The 21,258-nt window shown below is 58.0% G+C and overlaps 1 protein-coding gene across 27 annotated transcripts in view; it reads left to right on the top strand.

Moving 5' to 3' along the window:
- The first annotated feature begins 1,822 nt into the window (after nt 1-1,822).
- Nucleotides 1,823-21,258, top strand: part of CACNA1G (calcium voltage-gated channel subunit alpha1 G) — a 63,389-nt gene continuing 43,953 nt past the window's right edge. For 26 of the 27 annotated variants that reach the window (XM_044745473.2, XM_044745471.2, XM_070483029.1 and 23 more), the window contains exons 1-9: nt 1,823-2,208; nt 9,993-10,104; nt 10,257-10,390; nt 10,816-10,913; nt 13,015-13,174; nt 13,685-13,985; nt 14,154-14,246; nt 16,384-17,167; nt 18,876-19,252. In XM_044745473.2, the coding sequence (XP_044601408.2) occupies nt 1,967-2,208; nt 9,993-10,104; nt 10,257-10,390; nt 10,816-10,913; nt 13,015-13,174; nt 13,685-13,985; nt 14,154-14,246; nt 16,384-17,167; nt 18,876-19,252 (2,301 nt within the window). In that variant the 5' untranslated portion in view covers nt 1,823-1,966. Of the gene's footprint in view, nt 2,209-9,992; nt 10,105-10,256; nt 10,391-10,780; nt 10,914-13,014; nt 13,175-13,684; nt 13,986-14,153; nt 14,247-16,383; nt 17,168-18,875; nt 19,253-21,258 lie in introns of those variants that run through there. The other variant, XM_070483034.1, reaches the window with a different exon arrangement.

The following is a 21,258-nucleotide window of genomic DNA, read 5'->3' as shown; positions in this document are numbered from 1 at the left end:
GCCTGTTGGGGCAGCGCCGGCGGCGAGAGGGAGCCCGGGGACTCGGGAAGGTGAGGCAGAGCGAGGGCCGGGGTCTGCCCGTGCGCGTGCGCGCGTGGGAAGCCGCAGACACTCGAGGACATCCTCCCGTTGGGAGAGCAGCCCCGCGAAGCTCCTGTCCTGCGGACAGCCTCCACATACCATATTCGAACTCGAGAGGGAGAAACTGAGGCACGGAGTGGATGATTGATGAGACTTTGCAGGTTAAGAGTCGGCAAAGCCCAGCTCTGTGCTGCCACCCGCTCCCACACACTCTTTGCAGGAGCCTCTTTGCTCTGAGCTGCTCTTGGGGATCCCGGCTCTGAGTCCGACGTGGCCTGCCTGGGGCCACGTGCTCAAGCGCGAAGCCCCCTGCGCTGGATCCACACCCTCCAAAGGATCCCTAGGGGCAGAGGGGATGAAACTCAGGAATGTCAACGAGAGGTCAGGGTCAGCGGGTTAGGGTTAGGAGGTCAGGGTCAAAGTCGCAGAAGTGGACCTGGGAGGAGGACCAACAAGCCCCAGAGGTTGGTGGAGGCCACGCCCAGACCTTGTGTGCCCCAGCTTTTCCTTGGCTCGGCCTGTTTCCCCAAGACCATGTCTCTCCTGCGTGAAGCCCTACCCCCGGGACATCTTGCTCCGCTCCTCTCCTTCCTCAGTCCCGCTCCCAGGCTCAACTCCAGTGAGTGATTAACCAGGTGGAGACCCAGGATTCCTCTCTGGGACCCTGGTCACACCCCACACCCCAGCTGCCCGCCTCCCTTCTCCAGGCCCGCCCAGAGCTGAGCCCCGCCTTCCGGCTGTGGTCCAATTCAGGGGTCGTGGACAAAGGATGCCGGGGGCCGGCGGCGCTATCCCAGGACCCCGCGGCGAATTCTCTGATACCCCGGGGCTCCCTCCAGGGGAGTCCCAGAGACCCCAGCGGCCAATAGGAAAGTGGGTTCGGTCTGGGTAGCCTTCTAATTGGCTCCGGCCTTCGGGAGTGGACCCAGGGGCAAGGGGAGGGGAGAGGGGCGGTCCAGGGCTTTGGGGTGGGAATAGAATTCCAGCTGTGGTTCTTTCCGCGGGCGCCCCGCCCTCACTGCCACGGCAGCTGGCCAATGGGCGCGCGGCTCGGGACCGGCGGCGTGCGGCGATTGGCTGCGAGGCTGGCTGGGGAGAGGCGGGGCCGAGGCTTGAAGTTGGAGTGAGGGATCCAGCTGTGGTGTGCGCCGGGCTCCTCGCCGCCGCTTTCGCTTGCTCGCTCCGCGTCTCGGCCGGAGGAGGAGGCAGTGGCGCCGGCGACAGCTACGGCAGCGGCAGCCACCGCGGCGGCTGCGGCGGCGGCATCTCCGCCTCCACCCTCGCCCGGGACGGCCCCCCACCGTCTCCCCGCCCCTCCTGGACCGTGAGCCCGCCGAGGGGCGGAGGAAGGAGCCGCCCCCCACCCCTCCAAACCCACCCCCGAAGAGATCCCTCCTCCCCTCCCCCCGCCGCCGCTGGCTCGGAGCCGGGACGATGCTGACCCCTTAGATCCTGCTCCAGCTGCGCCGCGGGAAGAGGGGGCGCCCCTCCCCGGACCCCCCGCCCTCCGCCCCCTTCTCTCTCCCCTTCTCGGGGCCGCTTCGCCGAAGGTAGCGCCGAACCGGGCGACCGGAGCCTGGGCGCGAATCGAAGAAGCCGGAACAAAGTGAGGGGGAGCCGGCCGGCTGGCCCGGGGGGCCCCAGGGGCCCTGGGGGAGCGGGACTCGCGCCGGGCGGGGCTTCCCTGCGAGCCGGCGCCCCGCGGGCAGCATGCCCCTGCGGGCAGGGGGAGCTGGGCTGAACTGGCCCTCCCGGGGGCTCAGCCTGAGCCCTAGAGCCCCCCAAATGCGCCCCCGCCGGGGCCCCCCGCTTGCGTGAGGACACCTCCTCTGAGGGGCGCCGCTCGCCCCTCTCGAGACCGCCCGGGGCCCCGGCTGGCCAGAGGATGGACGAGGAGGAGGATGGAGCGGGCGCCGAGGAGTCAGGACAGCCCCGGAGCTTCATGCGGCTCAACGACCTGTCGGGGGCCGGGGGCCGGCCGGGGCCGGGGTCGGCGGAAAAGGACCCGGGCAGCGCGGACTCCGAGGCGGAGGGGCTGCCGTACCCGGCGCTGGCCCCGGTGGTTTTCTTCTACTTGAGCCAGGACAGCCGCCCGCGGAGCTGGTGTCTCCGCACGGTCTGTAACCCATATCCTCCGGGGTACGACGGCCGGGCTGGGGGGTCCGCAGGGGGGCGGGCCGAGCCTCCGGAGGGGACCAAAAGCCAGGTGAGTGGGAGAAGTGAGCCTGGAAGGTAGGCAGAGGAGAAGGGAGCTACTAAGGAATGGAGGGGGGCTTCGGAGTGGGAGCAGAGACGCGAGTAGGTTTGGCCGATACCCCAGGCGAGCCCCACCTCGGTACACACACCTCAGTCCTCGCTGGGGGGGCTGGGATCCAGGCCAGGAAAAGAGAGGAGACGTGCCCCGCTGGTTGGCAGCTGGATGCTCTCCAGATGTGGGCAGGGGAGGGTCGTCATCCTCCAGATGTGGGAAGCTTCGGGAGCCTGGGAGCTCTACTCCGCCTGCCGCCGGTTAGCGAGCTAGGTTTGGTTTCCGAGTTTGGGGGGTGGGGTGTGGAGGAAGCTGCGGGGACGGGGGAGGGGGGACCGCAATCTCCTGGGTTTCCCTCTTGCCCCTGCTCCAAAGTTTGCGGTGGATTCCAGGGTCTGATCCCCACCCAACCCCCTCCCCTGACCTGGTCCTCGAGGCTGAGGTTTTTACTGACCCAGAGGGAAATGTTGGGGGGCGGGGACCAGGTCCTAACCACCACCCCCGGCCCCCACCCCGCGGGTTGGAGGCACAACAAGGAGATTCCGGCGGCGGCTGATGTCAGGGGTGCAGAATGAGAACAAGATGTGGCGGAGGAGAAGCTGTCTGCCCCCAGAGCTGGGACAGAGACCCTTCCAGTTGGAGCCCAATACCCAGAGTGCCTCCCTTCTCTCCAATTCCTTCTTCAATGCGGGTGCTTGAGGTTGGGTTGGGGAGTTTTGTGCTAGATTTTTTTCTTGTGGAGGGAAAGACTGTGGTGAGAGCTTTGGCAAGTGGGGGATGGGATTAAGCTGGTCCAAGTTACCCATCCCGTTTCACAAATAAAGAGTGTTCCCACCTGAGCACAGAGCAGGTATGGGAGACGGCAGCCCTCCAAGAAAGTATTGGGGGCACAGGGAGACTGTGAGCCTGTTCGCTAAGGAAGACTCTGGTCCACCACCCCAGTGTCTACTCCTCAGATGGGTTTGTGGAAGGCAAGCCCCACATTCCAGGGAGAAAGATCCTCTGCCCTGTCTGAAGTGGTATGGGAGACCCCAGCCCCCTCATCCCCAGGGCCTCTCCCCCTCAGCCTCTAGCACAAAGCACTGCTTGACTGATGCTGGGCTCCAGGCTCCCGGGTGGGTCCCACTACCGCCAGAAGGCAAGGGGGGTGCGCTGCCATCCTAGGTCTTGACAGCTTCTCCTGGCTCCTTCTTCCCAGCTCAGAGGCTCTTTTGGACCCAGGATGGGAACCCTTAGGTCTCCCTTGTAACCCCTGAGAACCCAACTGGGACACTGCTTTGGGGAAGGGGGGAGGCTTGGTGCCGCCCTCACTCTCTGCAGCTCTGCTGCCTCTAGTGCGCAAAGCAGGGATGTGAGCTTGGGTCCCCCCAACCCCCATCCTCTACACCCTGTGGGTCTTCAAGACGTTCCCCTCATGACACCCCCTCTCCATCCCTTGCCCCTTCTTCCTTTCTCTCTGAGCTGCAGAAAGGGGGGGAGGTACTCAGAGGTTTGTTGACCTGCTGAATAGGCACATCTTGGCCTCTAATTCCCCCCGTCCCTGGTCCCCTACCCTGGGCCCCTTTCTGCATGGCAGAGATGGAGAACAAATATCTCTGAGAAAGGTGGGCTCTGGGCATCCCTTCTCTTTGCCCCTAACCAACCACCCTCTCCATAAAGGGGAAAAGGCACCAGGCCCATCCTCTCCTTTGCAGGGGTCCAGGGGAGGTGGAGAGATCTTCTCTCCCTTTTCCCTCCCCCTCCAAAAAACCCAGACCTCTTGGCTAGCATCTCCCCACCTGCTCTATGTCAGGTGCTAGGGGATGATCTCACGGCCGATTTCTTCCTTGAGGGGTCGTGGAGAGGGTTGGAATGAAGAGAGGTGGGAGCCTAGTGCTCATCTTGGGGGTGAGGGATAGGCTTATGTCTGAGGCGTGGGAGTCTGCCGTGTGGGGCACTGGCATCCTAGGGCTGGACAAGGTGCAAAGCCTGGGGTGGCTGAGGACAGTTTCTTGGCAAGGAGGCCGCCTAAGCTGTGCCCCTCACCACTCCCGTTACCCCCAAGTGTCAAGGGAAACCTGTATTTTCACTGCCAGAGGGGCTGTGCACTGACTCCTGGGCCTCCGTCTTTCTCTTCTCTCTTTTTGGTATCTGTGAGGCTTCCCTTGGCTCCACAAGGTTCCTCTCTGCACCTCCGAGCCTGCGGGACCTAAGGACACCTCCCCCCAACGCACTGAAGCCAGTTAGACTCTTCTTGGTCTTCTTCTCAGCCCTCTCCTCTCTTAGCCTCTTTAAGAGGCCAAGTTTCCTAGAGAGGAGATCCAGACCCAGGTAGGAAGTGGGGTGTGTGTGTGTGTGTTGGGGGTGGGGGAGGGAGGGAGTGCAGCCAAGGGAAAAAAGGAAGAGCGGCTCAGAAGTGCATGTTTTAGTCTTGGAGAGACCAGGGATACTCGTGGACAGTCAGTTCATTGTCAGAAAGGCCCCCTCCTCCTAGGTTATAGAGAAGCGTGTTGGGTTTTCCAGCGTGTATTTCTTCAAGTGTGAGGGAGTGCGTTTCCCCTCCTGGGAAGGAGATCCTGAGCATTCCCTCTCCGGCTGTTGTGTCACATCTGGAAGTTTGTGTAGGAGTTTCTCCAAGCTCAGAGCCCAGCACAGCTTTTTCTCATTTGGAAATCACAGGCTGGCATTTGGGATGCCGAGAGGGGGAGTGAGAGGGGGGGCCAGAGGGGGAGAGGGGAGCCTGCCAGGAGTGGGGGGAGGAGAAGGGGGAGGCCCAAACGGCAGGAGCCCTAATGGCTTCCAGAAGTGAGTGTGAGTGTGTGACTGCGTCACTGTGTGTGTCTGAGTGTGTGTGCCTAGAGGGGAGGGGGCACCGGGAATTTCTGGAGCTTTCCTTGCCACTGTCCCAGTGCCCCAACTTTGCCTGTTTCTCTTACCTAGGGAGAATTCTCCATTTTGGTCCTCAGAGGAAATGGGGGGGTTTGTTCTTCCTGTGTCCTCACCAATTCCCTCTTCTCATTTTAAGCCCAAGGCTCTGCAGAGGGGGTCTGGGGAGAAGGTCAGGGGCTGAGGAATTGAATAGGACTTGGTGGGGCCAGAGCACCCCCTGGCACCCTTTCTGTCCCAGGCTCACCTTCCTTTTGGGTCACACACCCACTCTGCTCCACCGAACTGTTGGGGGACTCCCCATCGCCCACAGTGCCAGTTGGAGCCATTCCTGGGATTATCCCCACCACAGAGCCCCACCTCACCCCGCGCCTGCTCCCGCCCCAGCCCTCACCCCGCCCTGCCTTCCTCAGCCAGGATGGCGACAGACACAACTGCTCACACACGCAGACATGCGCGCGTGCGCGCACACGCACACACACACACACACACACACACACACACACACGAGTCACAGACATTTGAATCAGATTTCTGGCCTATTTCCTCTCCCAAAGATTCCAATGGGCTGGCTCTCTTGTGTCTCTGTGTCTCACGTCTCTGTCTCTGGGTGGGGCCGGCCGCCTTTCTTCGGGCTTCAGTTTTTGGTTCAGCTGGAAGCCTCCCTCCCCACACACCCACACACTGGAGCGGGCGGCAGGGAGCCCACTGGGAAATGGGCTGTAGGAGTGGGGGCTTGGCTGGGGGAATCCCCCTTTCAGCCTTCCTAGCAGGAGCCTCGCTGCTGAGCCCTATATCCCTCCCCACCCCGGGAATGCTGAATCCCATAACCCATAGGCACCAGCCTCTCTTGGCGGGGGAGGGGGGGAGACAAGGACTGCACCTTCCTAACGCATACTAGGAGGCTAGGATTCCTGGGTCCAGGCCGGTTTCCTCCTCAGCACTCCTCAGTACCAGATTTCCAGGTTTCCAGAGGGGAATGGGGCAGCCGGAGGGCCTGCTTCCCTTCTCAGTCACGCCCTGCCCCAAGCCCCCATGCCCCTGGAGGCGCCCCAGCCCTCCTCCCTCCTCTCCACACCTCCCTGTCCCTTGCTGCCAGGCGAGGCAAGGGCTCTAGATAAGCCCCACAGAGAGGACTCAGTTGTGCAGATAACATGCTCTAGTTCTCTCTCCTAGAGGGAGAAGAGGCGGAGGGATGGCAGTGGGGCTCCTTGCCCTGCCATTTCCTTTTTGTCTGCTTTTGATGGTGGGTTGTGGGGAGAAGAAAGATCCTCCCCTCTCCTACCCACCTCCCCCTTTGGGATCCACTCCAGCCCGGACAGTCACCATAGCAACAGTAGACATATGACTGCACAGGTCTCTCATAGTCACTATGGCAACCAGTGTCCCCCGTTCCTTTGGTTGCCATGGGGATTTGTCACATGGTTTCCCTTCAACCTGATAACCTGTGGGTCTCCCTACTTCCCCTTCCCTGCATGAGGACAAGACAGCAGCCTGGGTAAGGGGAGTTCATGTGTGAGGGGTCCCTTTAATTACCATGGCAACAAATCCCCACCACCTGGTGACATATCCTCCCGTTGTTATGGCAACAGAGGAACATCACACAGTGACATACGGCCATGTTCCCAAGGAAACGAGCCCTCCTCTGAGAAGGGTGAAGGACCCCCTCACCCTGCTAATTATTCCTTGACTCAGATTGTCCAAGTTTTCCTGTGCCTTGGTGTATTCCCTGTCTTTTTATGTTTTTTTTTCTATTTTATTTTTTATTGAGGTTATGATAGTTTACAACCTTGTGAAATTTCAGTTGTACATTATTATTTGTCCGTCTTATTGTAGGCACACCACTTCACTCTTTGTGCCCACCCCCCCCCCCCTTTCCCCTGGTAACCACTAATCTGTTCTCTTTGTCCACGTTTTTGTATCTTCCACATATGAGTGGAGTCATACAGAGATTGTCTTTCTCTATCTGGCTTATTTCCCTTATAACATAATACTGTCAAGGTCCATCCATGTTGTTGTGAATGGGACGATTTTATGCTTTGTTATGGCTGAGTAGTATTCCATTGTGTATATATACCATATCTTCCTTATCCAGTCACCGGTCGATGGGCACTTGTATTGCTTCCACGTCTTGGCAATTGTGAATAATGCTGCAATGAACATAGAGGTGCATGGGTCTCTTTGAATTGCTGATTTCAGGTTCTTTGGATAGATACCCAGTAGTGGGATGTCTGGGTCATATGATATTTCTATTTTTAATTTTTTGAGACATCTCCATACTGTTTTCCATAGTGGCTGCACCAGTTTTCATTCCCACCAGCAGTATATGACCTGTCCTTTTATGTTTACCTGTAGAGAAAGGGGAGTGGTAGAGAGCGGGCAGAATGTACGTGGGAGTAAGGTGAATTGCAAAGGGGGCCCTCGAGAAGGGACTTCAGTGGTGAAGAGCTGGAGGTGGGGTTATTTGGAGGCAGACTCTGGCTATGAGAGGCCCCAGTGTCAGCATGTCGAAGGTGGGGACAGAAGGAGAGACAGAAGGAGGGACAGCTCTCTCCGGTGTCGCTTCTGCCCCTCCCCCCCGTTGTTATCATCAGTTCATTGCTACTGAGGCAAACAAGGCAGGAAAACATGAATGGGGAGATACATCTGGCTTCTAGGAAGGGAGATTGACTGATTGATTCACTCATTCACTCATTTATTGTATTGTATTGATCATCTGCTACATGCCAGGCACTACTCTAAGCTTTGTAGGGGATATAAAGATGTAAGAGAGTGCCCCTGTCTCAGCAAGGGAGAGGAGACAAATGCACAGAGCCATGGTAGGAGCACAGCTATTAGAGGGGTCCAAACAGGCATCCCAGGAGCCCCACTTCCCAGAGCTACCCACTCCCCCGTGTAGAGATATCTGCACATATTGGTCCCTTCCCTGCAGAGGAGAGGAGGGGGTGAGCTTGGGGAAAGCAGGCCAGTTCTTGAGGGTAATTGTGTCCTTTCCTTTCCAGATGATTGCCCCAAGGGAGCTCTCTCCCTGTCCCCCTTTTTTCAGGGTGACCCCTGGCTGACCCCTATTCTTGGGAGAGATCCATTGGGCTCCAGCTCCACCAGGAAAACAGCTCCATGGAAACAGAGCCTTCATTTTATTTCCCCTTCCATCTACTTACCCCAAAAACCTAGAACTATGTTATTGTATTTTTTTACTCTTATTCTTGTGAAGAGGTGGAGATTAGGGAAATTGCAGTACCTTGGGGTGTTTGAGTACCTGTCAGCGGGAAGGGATGTGAGTCTGAGGGAGAAGGACCTGAGTGACAGAGGAGGGGGTCCGAGGGCTGTGAGGGAATCGAGGAGTTGTGGGCTCCTGGGGAGGGGCATGGTCTGAGGTTCCAGACAGAGATGGAGTATGGCTGGGACCAGCCAGGAGGAAAGTCCTTGGGTTCCTGGCCAAAGCCCTCTCACTCCAGAAGTGGGGTTATGGCAGCAAGAGTCCGTCTGCTCGGGCCCTCTCCACTCCACTGAGTCTGGCTTGGTGGGCCGGGCCGTGGGTTGCCATGACTCCCTCCCCACCTCCATCCCCGAGGCCTACTCTTTTCCCCAGTCTCACACTCTCTGCTTGTTTCTAGTCTCTTTGCTCTTCTGCACTCCTCCCATTTTCCTTGAGAAAAATAGGGTGCTTGCACTTATCTGTGAGTCTGGTGCGCAGAACCTTCTAAGGTGCACAGGTCATTTTGTATATTCTCCTGCACATGGGCTGGAAGTGAGCCCCTTAATAAAATCCGCTATGTGGAAAGACTCAGGGTTTAGAAGGATGCCTCTCTCCCCCTTGCTGCAGAACAGAGTCCATTTTAGTTGGTCTGGGCTAGGGTTTTGCTAGAAGCCATGAGAAGATGCGATGGTGGCATAGTCTGTTTATACAGGATACTGTCCATTCTGCATGGGCTGGGGGCTGATGCGTAGCATGGGGCCTGGTGTGTAGTGGGTCCTCATTATTTAAATGTGCGAATGAGTCTAGAGGCCATCTGAGGGCTTTGAGAGGCCAGGGGGCTGGTGGTGGGAGAGGCAGCCTCTGGCTCTGGTGCTGTGGTGAAGGGGCACTACAGCTGCAGGCCCCCTTGTCTGCCTCTGCCTGTCTGTCTGGTGCCAGCATGGTTGTGACAGCCCCTTCGCGGCATGCCTGAGCGCTGTGGAAGCAGCTATCCCAGATCAGGAGCTTGGAAACCTCCATCTCATCCTGGCTTGTCCCGTGACCTTCAGCACATGTCTTTGACTCTCTGGGCCTCAGTTTCCTCAGGTTCTGGGGAAGAAAATGATCTACCCCGGATACTTCACGGGGCTGTTGTGAGCATCAAGTGTGGCATGGTGCGAACGTGCTTGGTAAACTGTAAGGCAGGCATAATCCGACTTGAGGTTTGTGTCACACATCCACATACATTATCTCATTTGCTTCTCACATCTTCCCTGTGAGGTAGGGAGAATAGGATTCAGCTTCAGCAGCAAACTCTCAGTGTCTGGCATTTCCACAAGCACGATCGATTTTATCCCCCAAATGGCTTGTGCAAATAGTCAGGGTATTTGTGGCTTTTCCTGATTTACGGATGAGGAAGCAGAGTCCAGAGAGGTGAGAGGACCAAAATGGGACTGGACCTGGGGACTGGTCTGATGTGTAGGCCAGGGCCTTCCCATCACGACTGGTTGCGTCTCCGATGGGGTTGGGAGGTCAAGAAGCAGGAGGTGCTAGGGTGGGCTGGGAGGGCACGGGCTCGGCTCCGGGGCTGGCCAGCTGTTTCCTTAACCGCCTGGATACCTGGTTCGAGCGCATCAGCATGTTGGTCATCCTCCTCAACTGTGTGACCCTGGGCATGTTCCGGCCGTGCGAGGACATCGCCTGTGACTCCCAGCGCTGCCGGATCCTGCAGGTGAGTGTGTGTGGTGGGGGAGGGGGCTGCTCCTGATCTTAATAATCCTGACACCTTCTCTGCAAGACGCCCTGACCCCACTGGTGGGGGTGGGGGTGGGGGTGTTCCCCCACCTGCTTCTCAGTTTCAGCAGACTCTCGTCCCCACATCAGGCCTTTGATGACTTCATCTTTGCCTTCTTCGCTGTGGAGATGGTGGTGAAGATGGTGGCCTTAGGCATCTTTGGGAAAAAGTGTTACCTGGGAGACACTTGGAACCGGCTTGACTTTTTCATCGTCATTGCAGGGTGAGGGCCTGGGCTGGGGGTGGGAGAGCAGTGGATCAGATCAGTCCTTTCCCCAGGGCCAGGGTTCTCGGCCCCAACCCCCAGCTCAGCCCACTTACAGCACCACTTTCTCCCTGGCCGTCCGCTAAGGCTCCGAGGCTGCCCTGTCTGTAGCGCTGAGTCTGGACTTCTCTGTATTCCACGGCCCCTCCATCCACACCCTCCTCCGTTCGTTCTCTGATGAGGAGTCTGTCCTTGGCTTGGGGGTGGCCTTGCCCACAGACAGAGAGCCGGCTTTTCGGGGTTCCTTGGTGGAGGAGGGGGAGGAGTCAGAGGTGGTGCTGCCCCACCACAGCAGGATTCCTCATTGACCTCTTTTGACCCCCCCCCCCCCACCGACGGCGGCCTCAGACTCAAAGGGCCTCCCTTTGGGCCCCTCCCTGCAGGATGCTGGAGTATTCGCTGGACCTGCAGAACGTCAGCTTCTCAGCTGTCAGGACAGTCCGTGTGCTGCGACCGCTCAGGGCCATTAACCGGGTGCCCAGTGAGTGACCCCTTGGCCCTCAGCCCCTTGGTGGAGAGCCCCAAGAAGAAATATGGAAATCTCAGACCCTACCCCTACCTTGTGACCACTTACAGGCCACATCAGGGCCTGGCACTCTGAGGCAGACCCCATCAAAGAAGGGCTGAGTGGGCTCAAGTTGGGGGTCATGGGCCAAATGGAGCCCCCACACCTGGCTGTGGCACTGTGAAAGTTGCGTGGAAAGACCCTTCCCCCTCATTTTGCCTGATTTGGGGTCAGAGTCTCAGAAATGTCTCAGATGACCCCTTCCCTCCAGTGAAATAGGGCTGAGTGGGAATGGGGTGGAGAGGCTGGCGGGCCCGGAGGAGTGGGTGCAAAGTGTGATGGCCTTTTCTAGCCAGAACAGCCTCCTACACAGTCTGATTCTCCCTGGTGAGACCACACTGGCCACCCAAGCATGACTACTCCCAAGACAAGGCCACTCTGTGCCTCACCCTCCTGCCCGTGTCCCCTTCCTCCTTCCCACCCACCCCCTTCCAACCCGTTGCAGCAACTGACTGCCGGGACCATTATCTAAATTAAACCGCATTGGTTTCCCGAGCCAGCGCAGCTTTGGCAGCTCTAGCTCCCCCGACATCCTGCCCCCCCACCCTTACTCAGGCCCCCTTTGCAACTCCCCAACCTACACAAGCTGCAGATGGTCCCTGCTGCAGTCCCAGGAGTGGGGGGGGCATGTTTCTGGGGCTCTGCGCCTGATGAAGCAGCAGCCCCCTTTGCTGTGTGTGTGTGTGTGTGTGTGCGCGTGTGTGTATCTGTGTGTGTGTGTTTCTGGGTGAGATACAGCTGCCTCTGGGTGGGAGAGCTGTTCGGTGCATCCTTCAGGCGTTGGGGTGTTTTGGTGTTAACAGGAGCTCTAGACGAGGGGTATGCCTGTGCCTCCTCTCCCGCCCCAGGTGACGGCTGGCAGATTTATAGGCTTCTGTCTAACCACCGGTGTAATTCCCTTAATGCAAACCCTGAGGAATTGATCTCAGTTGGAGCACAGAGGAGCTGAAGGGGGATGGGGCTGCAGGAGGGGGAGAGGGACTGAGTGAGAAGACTGGGCTGGGAGGGGCGGAGGCCGGGCAGCGGCAGTCACCAAGAGGGTTAATTAGCTGCTGCTTAGAAGCTTTTTCCCTGGAGGGGGCAGGGGGCCGTGAGCGGCACTTTGGGGGTAGAAACCAGCCATTGGAGGTCTGTGTGCTTGACAAGGGCTTGGTTGCCTGGGGGCTGGTTCAAACGCTGGTTGGGTCTTAGACCTGGAGTAGGGAGGGAGGGCAGTATCTGTAACAGGGCTTGTCGGGGCGGGGTTGTGGTGGCTCAACCTATGGAAGGGGTTGTTAGTTGATGGCCACTGGAGATGTCAGCCTGAGTCTCTTCAGGCCCTGATGTGGGGATCTGGACCAAGCAGAGAACAGACTCGGGGCAGGGGGCTCAGAACCATAGTAAAGTGCAGGGCATCTAGGCCTCTGCTGAGGGACTGGCTCCCAAAGTGAGACTCCTGCCTGCTAACGTCCCTCCTGGGTTCTCTGCCTCAGTTTCCCCAACGACTGTGATGGTGATAATTTAAAAAGGTCAGGTGACTGTGTCTGGTGAGAGAAGGAAGTTGGAGGGGAGTGTGTGTGTGTGGGTGTGTGTGTGTGTGTGTTGCAGAGTGGGATTCGGAAGCAGAAAGTCCTGGCACCTACATTTAGCAGCTCTGTGATACTGGACAAGTCATGTCAGTTCTCTGAAACTCGATCTTCGTCTGTAAATTGGGGGAGAAATCCGCACCCATGATGATGTTGGGAGAGTTAGGAGGGATGCAGTGCAGGAGAGTGGAAGCCGCAGTTACTTTGGCTCATCCTTGGTGGTCCTGAGCACTGATTAACATGGGCGGGCAGAGAGGGCTCATGGGTAGGGGTTAGGGGCTGCAAGGGCTACCCACAGAGTTAGGGGTGTCTGTCGGTCTCCCCTCCAGCTTGAGCCAGGCCGTCTCAGCCTCAGAGGCCCGGTGGGCCCCCTCTGGGAGTGCTGCCAGGCCCATGGCAGCCAGCCCAGCCCGGCCAGCCTGGCGCCCCCAGCGTGGCTTCTGACCCCACAGGCATGCGCATCCTTGTCACGCTGCTGCTGGACACGCTGCCCATGCTGGGCAACGTCCTGCTGCTCTGCTTCTTCGTCTTCTTCATCTTCGGCATCGTCGGCGTCCAGCTGTGGGCAGGGCTGCTTCGTAACCGATGCTTCCTGCCCGAGAATTTCACCCTGTGAGTGGTGCCCGGTGTGGGGGGTGACCTGGGAGTGGTTGTGGGGCTGGGACCTCCCTCAGTCCCTGTTGGTATTGACATATCTGTTCTCACACTGGTGACATGTCTGGTTGTCAAATTTGGCTACATATTGGAGTTATTGGGGAGTTTAAAAATGTACTGAGGCCTTGGTCCCACCCCCACAGATTCTGATTTCATTGGTGTGGGGTTTAGCCTGGGCACGGGGATTTTGAAAAGCCCCTCAGTGAGCCTAATGGGCAGGCACGTTGTAAAGCCACTGCTCTGGGATGTAAGCTTCTAACATCCTGACTCTGCAGTTTCACGTTCAGTCCTCATGTTCCCGGCACCCCCCATGCACACCCACATGTTTCTGCCCCTGCCCGGTGCTTGTCCCCAACTCTGCCCCCTGCCCTGTCATCCTGCATGCCTCAGTGCACTGACCCAGCTCTCCGTTCCCGGGCCCTCACCCAGGAGAACCCTGCTCCCACCTCATCCCTGTCCCCTCCGCAGCCCCCTGAGCGTGGACCTGGAGCGCTATTACCAGACGGAGAACGAGGACGAGAACCCCTTCATCTGCTCCCAGCCGCGCGAGAATGGCATGCGCTCCTGCCGAAGCGTGCCCACGCTGCGCGGGGAGGGCGGCGGCGGCCCGCCCTGCGGCCTGGACTACGAGGCCTACAACAGCTCCAGCAACACCACCTGTGTCAACTGGAACCAGTACTACACCAACTGCTCCGCAGGGGAGCACAACCCCTTCAAGGGTGCCATCAACTTCGACAACATCGGCTATGCCTGGATCGCCATCTTCCAGGTGGGGCAGCCTGGGCGCTGGGAGATTCTCCAGAACGCAGGCGCCAGGACACAGTCCAGGCTTGGAGCAGTCATTCTCGGGGTTGGGAGGGGGTTCTGGGCTTCTGGAGGAGGCTGCAGGAGGCTCTAGGAGGCCCAGAGTCAGCCTGCCCCTCTGCAACCCCCCCAGGTCATCACGCTGGAGGGCTGGGTCGACATCATGTACTTCGTGATGGATGCTCATTCCTTCTACAACTTCATCTACTTCATCCTTCTCATCATCGTGAGTGACTCCTCAGGCCCCCATGGGGATGGGGGATCCTGGGGAAACAGGTGGGGCAATCAGAGAGGGGAAGGCTTACCTGGTCTCAGGACAAGTCCCGGAGAGATGCAGGCAGAGAGGGCACCTGTTGTGACGAGTCAGGAGGGAATCTAAGGTCAAGGCCTGACTGTCACTTACCGCCACTTACAACCCCATGCAGCCCCAACCCTGGGCATCCATTTCTTCATCAGTAAAATGGATGATTCTCAACCCAAGGTGATGCTGCCTCTCCCAGAGGGCATTTGGAAGGGGCAAAGGGTGGTCCTATTTTTCACCAGGACTGTTGGCATTTTGTTGGGGGGCAGAGGGGAGATGATAAACATCCTGAAATGACAGTCCTGCCAACAAAGAATTGTAGAATTGTTTCACCCCAAATTCCTGTCATTCGGTGTTGAGAAACTGCCTGATCTTTTGTTCCTTCCAGCTCAGAAGTTCCAAGACTTTACGAGGGCAGAAGGCAGAGGCAAAAGTAGCAATATTTAATCGTTTTAATCACTACCATTCGTAGTTAATAATGTAATTGTTACTACTTATAGCTGGTATTTATTGAGCACTTACTATGCACAGTCCCTGCTCTAAGCACTTTCTATGTGCGGGTGCATTTAATCCCCACCACGATCCTCTTACCATCTCCACTTGCAGATGAGGAAACTGACGTTTCCTCATTTGTCTGACCCCGTCGTGGGCTTTGCATGCTGTGGATTAATCCTGCTGGGAGGGGCGTTGCTGCTGAAGTGTGCTGTAATATCTGCTGTCTGCTTAATCGTCATAGTCCCCTGTGAGGTGCAGGGACTGTGGCCCCATCGCCTCAACGAGAGCTCTGAGCTTGGTCACTGGGCTGCGTAAGTGACTGGAGCTGAGAACTCAACCCCAGGCTAGCGATTCCAAGTGCAGCCTTTTTCCCCGTGTCATCAAGAGGCCAGTGGCAGAGCCAGACAGGGGGACCAGCTATCGAGGGAGAGAGATTAAGATCTAGGCAGGACCTAGGACAAGCTCCAGAGAGAGGTGGAGACAGAATCAGGCAGCTCTTAGTGAGTGACAGTCAGAGGGTAGGCCTTGAGAAAGAGCAAGTCCTCGAGGCCACCCTCTCCTGCCCTTGAAAGCTTCCCTGGTGCGGAAGCGTGCCCGGGCTGGAGGCCTGTCCCCATCCCCCCACCGTCACCTCGGGTGGCAGGGCCAGTGGCTTGGGGAAGCAGAAACGTGGTCTTTTCACTCTGCTTCTCTCTGTGGGCTTGGGGGCAGGAGAAGGAAGCAGACAGGGAGGTAAGGGGCCTGGTTTCCACCCGCCCACACACCCCCTGAAAAATCTTTCCAAACAGCTCTCTGAAATCACACTAGTGAAGCTAATTATCATAATTACTAGGACACAATCTAGAAAAAAAAAATCTGCTTTGTCACTATAAATATTCATTTCCTTCATTCTAGATTGTTGTTCCAGCAGTGGCCATCCCAGAGTCCTGGAGAAATTGAGGCATGGGTTCAGGGTTCAGCCCATCTGGGGGAGGGGAGGGAACAGGGAAAAGGGATACAGGTAAGGCAATGGTCATGAGGATACTGAAGCCCCAAGGTTAAGGGTCTCACTCAAGGTCACGCAGCTAGAATTGGGACGAGCAGCAGGAGTCTTGTGAACAATGTTTTTACCAAGATTTCAAAGATTGAATCCTATGTGAAAACCACACGTCCCCAATATTGCATTCATTTCCACAGCGTTCTCTATTCCTAATGGGAATTGGGGCGGAGTGCTCAGATTCTCCGAGGATGAGCGTGTTTAGCGGCAGAGAGTTGCAGGACAGCATCGTGATCAATAGCAATGGCTTGGAATTCCACAGAGCTTGGCTCAAGTCTTAGCTTTGCTGTGCATTATCTGAATGATCTTGGGCAAATTCCTTGACCTCGCTGAGCCTCCATTTTTTTCACCTGTAAGATGGAGATAACAAAAGTGTCACCTTTTGAGACGATGCTGAGAATAAAATGAGATCAGGCTTAGGCAATCATGGAGCCCGGCACCTGGCACGTGGGAAGTGCTTGGTACACTGTGGCTGGCATTGTGATTCCCTTTTCTTCAGGACATCTCCTCTTCCTGTCCCCACCCCAACAGGTGGGCTCCTTCTTCATGATCAACCTGTGCCTGGTGGTGATCGCCACCCAGTTCTCAGAGACCAAGCAGCGGGAAAGCCAGCTGATGCGGGAGCAGCGCGTGCGGTTCCTGTCCAACGCCAGCACCCTGGCCAGCTTCTCTGAGCCAGGCAGCTGCTATGAGGAGCTGCTCAAGTACCTGGTGTACATCCTCCGTAAAGCAGCCCGCAGGCTGGCCCAAGTCTCCCGGGCAGCGGGCGTGCGGGCTGGGCTGCTGAGCAGCCCGGCACCCCGAGGGGGCCCAGAGCCCCAGCCCAGCGGCAGCTGCTCTCGCTCCCACCGCCGCCCATCCGTCCACCACTTGGTGCACCACCACCACCACCATCACCACCACTATCACCTGGGAAATGGGACGCTTCGGGCCCCCCGGGCCAGCCCGGAGATCCAGGACAGGGATGCCAACGGGTCCCGTCAGCTCATGCTGCCACCACCCTCGACACCCGCCCTCTCTGGGGGCCCTCCAGGGGGCACAGAATCTGTGCACAGCTTCTACCATGCCGACTGCCACTTGGAGCCAGTCCGCTGCCAGGCACCCCCTCCCAGGTCACCATCTGAGGCATCAGGCAGGACTGTGGGCAGTGGGAAGGTGTACCCCACTGTGCACACCAGCCCTCCACCAGAGATGCTGAAGGACAAGGCGCTAGTGGAGGTGGCCCCCACCTCTGGACCCCCTACCCTCACCAGCCTCAACATCCCACCTGGGCCCTACAGCTCCATGCACAAGCTGCTAGAGACACATAGTACAGGTGAGAACTCTGGGTGAGGGCGTGTTTGGTGCCCCTCGCCCAGGAGCTGGGTGGTATCCCACCGAAGACTGGTGGTCTGGAGTCAGAAGGACGAGGCTCAGATTCCCATTCTTCCAGTTGCAGCCTTGGGACCTTCAACCAGTCACATCACTTCCTTGAGCCCTAATTTTCTCATCTGTTAAGATGGGAATCATAATCCCTACATTGTAATAATAACAATAACTCTCGTGTAACGAGCTGTGCTGTGTGTTCTGCTCCAGCTGTTTGCAATAATGCCTAACAGTTGTGGACCTATTGCTGCATGCCTGTCATGTGCTTTGCAGGCAGAATCCCATTGGATTCTCTCAACACTTTAGGTGATAAGCTTTCTTATTGTCCCCATTTCACTCATGAGTAAAAGGAGGCTCAGAGAGGTTGCGTGACTTGCCCAAGGTTGTGCTGTTGGTGAAGGGTGGACTCAGGACCATTTGACTTTGAGGCCCATGCTCTATACTGCAAGGCTCAGAGGGGTAATGGTGGGTGACTGTGGCCAGCTCTGTGTCCCATGCTAAGGGGTCTCTGTAAACAGGAGTTTCATCCCCTCCCCAGAGGGAAGCAGCAAGTCCTCAAGTGGCTGTGAGTGGGACCCAGCGTCTTAGGGGAAGTGAGCTGCTCACCGCCTGTGGGCGGCCCCCAGTCTGACGGGGCGGCAGGCCCTCCTCCACAGGCAGACTCACTGTAGCCGCAGCCCAGGGCCTGTGTTTCAGGAAGGATGCGGCACGTGGGAGAAGTGGTATATTTGTGGGATGTTATGTGGGAATGTGGGCTGGGACAGGAAGGTGCCATCGCAGAACGCAGTGTGAAGGCTCTTGTGCCAGCTCTTCCACTACTCTGCCACGGGACACAAGCCAGTGGCACACGCGCACGTTTCAGCCCCCTCCTGTGTGAGAGGCAGGGCTGGGACCGTCGTTGCTGTGAGTGGGTGCTTACTGACGCCCTCCTGTGTGCAGTCAGAAGGGGAAACGTTGCCCTGAGCCTGGTGCCTTCGAGTCCATGCTTCCCCTGGGTGGTCTCTGAGTTTCCTTTCAGCTCTCATCTTCTATGATCAAAGCTGGATTTAAATGGATGTTGATGTTTTGGGATAGGTCGCTATGCAGTCTGGTATGTGTGTATGTGTGCATGAAGGTGTCTGGTGTGTATGAGTGCCCATGTGTGCATGTGCCTGGCACACATGCATTGTGTGATACGCATGTGTCTGGCGCTGCATGTATGTGTGTGTAACTGTGTATCTAGTGCACATGTACGTGTCTGGTGTATGCACACGACCACACATGTGGGTGTGTATCTTAAGAATGCCTTGGAAAATGCTATTCAGAGGAGTGTTGATTCAGGGCTGGCTTCCCTGGGAAGGTGAGAGAGTCTAGGCTCCTTGCTGAAGGCTCCTAGGGCATAGGAGCTGCCCAGGACCTCAGAGGACATCACGGCCACCTGTCTGAACCGTAGGACACCAGCGGTGACTGTCAGTGGGATGCTATGGGCATTTGGAGGCAGTCTAGTGCTCAGGACTGCCCACGGTGCAGGGCCTTCACCTCTCCTGGCCCACTAAGTGCCTAGCACCCCCTCATTGTAGCAACTCCCAACTCCCCCACTCATTTTATGCACACTCAGAGGGAAGGGCCACCCCAAGTAAGAAACCCGGGAACCTCTAACCTCTCCCCTTCTGTCCCAGGCACCTGCCAACGCTCTTGCAAGATCTCCAGCCCTTGCTTGAAGGCAGACAGTGGAGCCTGTGGCCCCGACAGCTGCCCCTACTGTGCCCGGGCGGGGGCAGGGGAGGTGGAGCTCGCAGGCCACGAGATGCCTGATTCAGACAGCGAGGCGGTTTATGAGTTCACACAGGAAGCCCAGCATGGCGACCTCCGGGACCCCCACAGCCGGCGGCGACGGAACCTGGGGCTGGACGTGGAGCCCAACTCTGTGCTGGCCTTCTGGAGGCTGATCTGTGACACCTTCCGGAAGATTGTGGACAGCAAGTACTTTGGCCGGGGGATCATGATTGCTATCCTGGTCAACACACTCAGCATGGGCATCGAATACCACGAGCAGGTAGGGTGTGGGCACGGGCACCGTCCTGGGGGCTGGGGACCCTCCCTTCCTTGCCTCCCTCCTCCTGTGTTCAATTTCCTCTTCATGCTGCCAGCCTGCAGGGCAGGGAGGAGGACACGAGGAGATGCAGCAATGCATGGGGACTCTGGAGAGTGACAACCAGTGAATGTCACTCAGTCTTTGAGTATGGAGATTGCCCAGGGCAGGGACAGGGTCTGAGCTGGGCATATGCTATCTGGAAAGGCTTCTCAGAGGAGAAGGTCTTTGAAGGATTTGAATGAGTGCTGAGCATCAGATGTGGGTAAGGCCTCTTTGGAGGGACAAATCACTAGAAGAGATTGGGATCTTTGGAGGAGATATGGTGGGGAGAGAAGGTGTCGGGGGATCCCCCAGCGCAGTGCCAGGCCCTTCAGCATTCATTCACCTGATTCAGTATTTGGGTGGGATTGCCTAGAGGCAGAAGGAGGCCGGGTCAGTAGGAGGGAGGAGCGGAGGGTTGGTGGCTGTGCCTGCGTGGAAGCAAGGCATATCGGGGTCGGGCGGGAGGCCATCTGCTCCTGGCCTCCATTCTGGGAGCCTTGCTGTGAGCGAGGCGGCGCTGGGTGGATGAGAGGGCCTAGCATGGCGAGGGGACTTGAAACCATTGCGTTTGAGGAATCGTTCTAAGAAGCAGGATGTTTAGTCAGGAGAAGAGGAGGCTCAGCAGGGACTGGCAAGCTGTCTCCAAATATTTGAAGGGCTGTCGTGTGGAAGAAGGAGCGGCTCGTTCTGTGGGGCCAATGGCTGCAAGCTGTGGGATCTGGGCTGAGGGGCAGGAGGCATTCTCCCTCTCAGAGCTGTGTGAGGACAGAAGGGGTGGCCTCGGGGACCCCACTGACTTCCCACCCCCTACACGGACTAGGGGTGGGAGCATAGGGTTCTTTCCAGAAGGCAGCCCTTCCTCCCAGTTTGGCCTTCCAGGTCACCCCCTTGGCTGATTCCTGGAAAAGGAGGGAGGCGGCAGGCAGGTGCCGCAGTCCACAGGCCCTTCTGTGCTCTTCTCGTCTATGTTCTCGCCTCCCTGGGGCTCGGGGAGGGGACTGGGCCGCCAGAACCTGACTTTTCCCGGTATGGAACCGTGGCTACGGACCTCCCCAACCCCCTAATCAGGGGTAGAGGCGGGTTGGGGTTGGAGTGTGAAGGGGGCGCCTGCAGGGGTGTGTGTCGGGGGAGTGACCACAGGGCGGGGCCTGGGCTCTGCCGAATGGTGCCCAGGGGAAGGGGAGAGGGGGTCTGGGTCGAGGCTGGGGATCATAGATCCACCGGGGCTGGAGGCGATGGGAAATGTTCACTTTTCAGGGGGATCTGAAGCTCCGGCCCCCCACTGCGCTGACTCTCTCTCTGCCGTGTTGTGAGCACTCAGCTCTTACTCCAACTGCCCCGTCTGGCCAGGCACACCCCAGCCCCAGCCCTCCCCCATCACCATCGTACCAAGTTGTGGCCTGTTCCTCTTGCCTGAACAGCCAGCTATGCCCTGTTCCCTCCCTCTGGAGGTGAGGTGCAGGGGGGCAGGACACGGGTGACAATGCCAGCAGGTGCAGAGTGTGGCACTGTGGTGGGCGTGTTGTGTCTAGGCGCATGGGGCGTGGGTGTGTGTACACAAGCCCGCTCAGCCAGCCTCCCGGGGAGAGGCACTCTGCTCCGCTGGGCTGGCAGGGGCAGCATTTTCTGCTGCAGGGACCCGTCATGAAAGCCCCTAACCTCCCATTACCCCAGCTCCTGAGCCTGACGTCAACCTCCTCTCCCTCACCTCAGATCTGGCCCTGGTCAGATGCCCCTCCCCCAGGGTGCACCTCCTCAGCGCCTCCCCCTGGGGGACGGCGTGCCCAGCAATCTCTGCCCAGCCGATGCTGCTGGTGGAGGCTTAACTGCACTGGGAAGAAGCTGAGTCACAGAAACTGAGGGCAGATGAAGCCGCAGCAAGAGGGCTTTCAGGTAGACGTCAAGAAGAACAGCCCCTTGGGGAG

This window comes from Equus asinus, chromosome 13, assembly GCF_041296235.1.
Source record: "Equus asinus isolate D_3611 breed Donkey chromosome 13, EquAss-T2T_v2, whole genome shotgun sequence".
In the NCBI taxonomy this organism is placed as follows: domain Eukaryota; kingdom Metazoa; phylum Chordata; class Mammalia; order Perissodactyla; family Equidae; genus Equus; species Equus asinus.
Note: the sequence above shows the minus strand (reverse complement) of the source record. Positions and strands in the feature narration are given on the sequence as shown.